This window comes from Penaeus chinensis, chromosome 1 (assembly GCF_019202785.1).
Source record: "Penaeus chinensis breed Huanghai No. 1 chromosome 1, ASM1920278v2, whole genome shotgun sequence".
NCBI classification, from domain to species: Eukaryota; Metazoa; Arthropoda; class Malacostraca; order Decapoda; family Penaeidae; genus Penaeus; species Penaeus chinensis.
Genome location: NC_061819.1, coordinates 34,452,060 through 34,457,059, shown reverse-complemented (window position 1 = coordinate 34,457,059; position 5,000 = coordinate 34,452,060). Strand labels below are relative to the sequence as shown.

The 5,000-nt window shown below is 44.7% G+C and overlaps 1 protein-coding gene across 1 annotated transcript in view; it reads right to left on the bottom strand.

The window, feature by feature from the left end:
• The window catches only part of LOC125038968 (polycystic kidney disease protein 1-like 2), a 23,209-nt gene that overhangs the window by 2,765 nt on the left and 15,444 nt on the right, over window positions 1–5,000 (bottom strand). Inside the window, exons 13-15 of the mRNA XM_047632719.1 lie at window positions 4,731–4,866; window positions 3,357–3,610; window positions 1,292–1,466 (exon numbers count right to left, since the gene is read on the bottom strand). Of these exons, the coding sequence (XP_047488675.1) occupies window positions 1,292–1,466; window positions 3,357–3,610; window positions 4,731–4,866 (565 nt within the window). The remainder of the gene's footprint in view (window positions 1–1,291; window positions 1,467–3,356; window positions 3,611–4,730; window positions 4,867–5,000) is intronic.

Genomic DNA, 5,000 nt, shown 5'->3' with positions numbered 1-5,000 from the left:
GATGAGGAGGTTGGGACGAAGGGAGGAGATGGATAGATAGATTAAATAGATTGGATAGACAGATTAGACACGGGGTGACAAAAGGGACAAAATAGATTGATAGATAGATAGATGGATAGATAGACAGATAGATAGATAGATAGATAGGTAGATAGATAAACAGATAGATAGATAAATATACAGATAAAGAGACAGGCAGATAGACAGATAGACAGAGCTATAGATAGAGAGATAGACAGATGGATAGATAGACAAATAAACAGATAGATAGAAACACAGAAAGACAGAAAGACAGACAGACAGAGAGATAGACAGATACACATATAGATAGACAGAGAGACAGAGAGATAAATGGACAGATAGACAGAGAAATAGATAGACAGATAAACAGAAAGATAGACAGACAGACAAACAGACAGATAGATGAATAGATAGAAAGATAGATAGAGAAAGAAAGAAAAAGCTCATCCAACCATACTATTCAGTAATTAACGATTTGTATTAATTACTGAACTGAATTCCATGCTATCTCACTACTATTATTTGATATATGTTTCCTCTGTCCTTTTTTGAAATTGAAAAATTGGCGTCGAAATTTATGATTTGCAATAAAGACTAACATTTGGTATTAAAAAATCTTAATTCGGATTTAGAATGCATTATAGATATTTAAAATCATTTTTGTTTTTCTTTATAAATGCGAGAAAAGGAGAAGGAGGCGGAAGAAGATGATGCAGAGGAGAAAGTAAAAAACAACAGAAGAAAGAGAACAAGAGAGAAAAAAGAAAAGAAATTAACAACAAAAATAAATAACTATGAAAAGACTAAAGGAAGAAAAAAACAAAGAAAACGAAAAAAAAAACATGAACCCATTATAAAAAAAAAAATAGTCTTTAAAATTGCTTCTTAAAAACAAAAATATTAATTTTCAAAATTTTCTTTAGGATTCGACCATTCAAACCCATTACCTCAGAACATTACATAATTCCCTAAAATACTACAAAAGACGAAGAAGATGACGAACAAGAGAAACTGGAGGAAAAAGAAAAAAAAAACGGAGAAGAAAAAAAGCAAAAGGAAAAAGAAAAAAAACATACAAACAAACAAACAAACAAGAAAAGAACAACCAGAAAGAAGAAACACCCCCCCCCCCCCTCCCTCTAAAATTTTAAAAAATGACCATCCAACCAACACACAAATAAAAAAATAAAAAAAATAAATAAATAAATAAAAAACGAGAGAAAAAAAGCGAGAAAAAAAAAAATCACCTCCCGGACGCTCTACACCCTACCTGGCCGGATACGAATCTGCCGGAAGATCGCATGACCCAGGAGGAAGGTCACGTGATCGGCTATCGTCCCGCACATGTCCTGGGGTCGGCGCTCCCCCGTGTACAGCCGCGTGTCGAGCAGACTGGGGACCAACACCTCACGCGTCCAGCACCACAGGTGGCTCTCGAGGACGGCCTGGGGAGGTCAATGGTCAAAGGGAAAGGGGGAAGGTCAAGGTCAAAGGGGAAGGTGAAAGGGGAAGGGGAAAGGTCAATGGAGGAGTGGGTAAGGTCAAGGGGGAAGGGAGGGAGGAGGAGGTAAGGTCAAGGGGGAGGGGGGAGGTCAAGGGAGGAGTGGGTAAGGTCATAAGGGAGGGGTAAGGTCAAGGGGGAAGGGGGGAGGCCAAAGGGGAAGGGGGGAGGTCAAAGGGGAGGAGGAAGGTGATAGAGGAGGGGAAAGGTCAAGGGGGAAGAGGGAAGGTCAAGGGAGGAGGGGGAAGGTCAAGGGGGAGGGGGAAGGTCAAGGGAGGAGGGGGTAAGGTCAAAGGTCAAAGGGGAAGGTCAAGGGGGAAGGGGGAAGGGGGGGAGGTCAAAGGGGAAGGGGGAAGGTCAAGGGGGAAGGGGGAAGGTCAAGGGAGGAGAGGGTAAGGTCAAAGGGGAGGGAGGGAGGGAGAGGTAAGGTCAAAGGGGAAGGGGGAAGGTCAAGAGGGAGGGATAAGGGCAAGGGGGAAGGGCAAGGGAGGAAAGGGATGGGGAAAGGTCAAGTGGGAGGGGAAGGTCAAGGGAGGAGGAGAGGATAAGGTCAAGGGGGAGGGGTAAGGTCAAGGAGGAAAAGTGGAAGGTCAAGGGTGATGAGTAAGGTCAGGGGGTAAAGGGTAAGGTTAAGGGGTAGGGGTAAGGTCAAAGGTCAAGGGGAGGGTAAAGTAGAGGGGTTGTCATTATCATTACTTTTACTAAGGTCACACTGATAGATGTAGTAGCAGCAGTATTAGTAGTAGTAGTAGTAGTAGTATAGTAGTAGTAGTGGTAGTGGTAGTGGTGACAGTGATATGGTAGTAGTAGTAGTTATAGTAGTAGTAGTGATAGTTGTAGTGGTGGTAGTAGTAGTAGTAGTAGTAGTAGTAGTAGTAGTAGTAGTAGTAGTAGTAGTAGTAGTAGTAGTAGTAGTAGTAGTAGTGGTGGTAGTGATAGCAGCAACAGTAGTGTTAATGGTTGTATGTGGTAATAATAGTAGTAGTTATAGTAATAGTAATATTAGTAGTAGCAATAAATGTTATAATAATAATTGTAGCAACATTAATAGTTGCATTACATTTTTTAAAAGCACAAAATATCTGTATATAAAATTATTCATGGAACATTTCACAAAAAAAGGCAAACCTCTCTCTCATTTTGATATAATTTGTGCGTTAGAAAAAAAACTTTTATTATTAATGATGCCTTATTTACCCGCAGAAGCCCTGTGTTCACCCCTCCCCCCCCCTCCCCCCCCCCCCTTTTTTCACGCCATAGATCATTTAATAATAATTCACAGGATTCATTTAACACTAATGTCCACTGCTCTGTTAAGATTTACCTGTGCTGTGTTTTCTGGCGTGTAAGTGATCTGTTTTGGTCATTCTGTTTATTATTTTCATTATTTCTTATCTCTCTTGATTCTGATTTTAGTCTCGGTTTCTCTCTCGCTTTCTCTTCCTATCTTTCTCTTTCTATCATTCTCTTTCACTACTTTTTTTTTTCTCACTCCATCTTTCTCTCTTCCTCTACCTCTTTTCGCTATCTCCACCTTTCTTTCTATATTTTTCTCTTTCTGTCTGTCTCTGTGTCTCCTTCTCTCTCTCTCCCTCTCTTGCTTCTCTCTCTCTTCCCCTCTCTTCCTTCTCTCTCTCTTCCTCTCTTTCTCTCCCTCTCTCTCTCCCTCACTCTCTCTCTCTGTCTCTCCCTCTCTTCCTTCTCTTCCTTCTCTCTCTCTCCCCCACTCTCTCTCTCTCTGTCTCTCTCTCCCTCTCTTCCTTCTCCCCCTCCCTCTTTCCCTCCCTCTCCCCCTCTCTCCCTCCCTCCCTCCCATCCCCACCCACGCCCTCACCTTCTCGAAAGCCGGACACGTCGTCGACGCTGTCTTCACGAAGATATTCTCCACATTGGTCCTCATGTAGTAGACGTGGGGGTCCCTGGCGCCGTAGCTCACGGACAGGATCAGGTACAGGAAGATTAAGTACACGAGGATCTCGAGCAGAAGGTCCTGCATGGCTAGCTCCTTCTCTCGCCGTTCCCTCGCCGCCGCCAGCTCCTCGGAACTCAGCCCTGGCCCCACTTGGATCTGCGAGCGGTTGCGGGGTCCTGGGGGGGGGGGGATGAGGGAGAGAGTGAGGGAGGGTAGGAGGGGGAGAGTGAGGGAGGGAAGGAGGGAGAGTGAGGGAAGGGATGAGGGAGGGAGTGAGGGAGGGAATGAGGGAGGGAATGAGGGAGGGAATGAGGGAAGGGATGAGGAAGGGAATGATGGAGAGAGTGAGGGAGGGAATGTGGAAGAGATAGAGGGAGACGGAGTGAGGGAGATATAGAGGGAGACGGATAGAGGGAGAGGGATAGAGGGAGAGGAATGAGGCAGGGAGAGAGGGACAAGAATGAAGAAGGAAGGGAGAGAGGAAGAGGAAATAGGAAAGAGCGAGAGAGAGGAGTGAGGGAGCGAGGCATACAAGGAAAGGAAAAAGGGAGGAGAGAGAGGATGAGGAGTGAGGGAGAAAGGCATACAGGGAGAGGAGTGAGGGAGAAAAGAGGGAGAGGAGTGAGAGTGGGAGGGATACAGGGAGAGGAAAGAGGGAGGAGAGAGAGAGAAAGATGCGGGAGAGAGGAAGAGGAATGAGAGAGGGAAAGAGGGAAGTCTTGTTCATTTTAAGTCATTTTTTTATTAAATTGTTATCGTTATCAGTGAGGGTGATTGATATTGATAACAATGGCGTTTGAATCAAGTGAATTCTAACCTTATTATCATTATCTTTGATATATTATCATATTTCAAGAAAAACAAATAATATTGTAAAAGAAGACAGGAAGAAACAAATAAAAAAATCTTATAAAGCATAAAGGAAACAAAGATAAAAAATATTACGTAAAATATATCAATGTCTGTACGTGTTCGTGTATGTGCATGTGTGTGTGTGGGTATCCGTGTGCGTCCCTGTACGTTTCTGTGCGTCCGTGTAGTTCTCTACGTGTTCGTATATATGATTGTGTGTCCGTGTATGTGTATGTGTGTGCAAGAGTATCCGTGTACGTCTCTGTCCGTATATATGCTTGTCTTTGTGAGCATATCCCTGTGCATATCTGTACGTGTCCGTGTATACATGTATCTCCGCACGTGTCCTGTCCGCGTGCGTGCGTCTCTGTACGTGCCCGTGTACACATGTATCTCCGCGCGTATGTATGTCCGTGTGCGTGAGTACGAGGAGGTGGCACTCACTCCCAGCGGAGGGCGGGCGGTGGAGGTACTTCTCGTCGCTCCCGAGGTCGACCTCCTCCTCGTCGTCGTCATAGTCCTCGTGCTCGTCGATCGGCCGCTTCAGGATCCACGAGAGAAGCATCGCCATCAGGTAGATCTGGAGGACGAGGGCATGAGGACAGGCTCGGTGTCTTTCGCTCTTTTTCTTTCTCTCTCTCTCTCTTTCTCTCCCTCTTTCTCTCTCTCTCCTTCTTTCTCTCTCTCTCCCTCTTTCTCTCCCTCTCTCTCTCT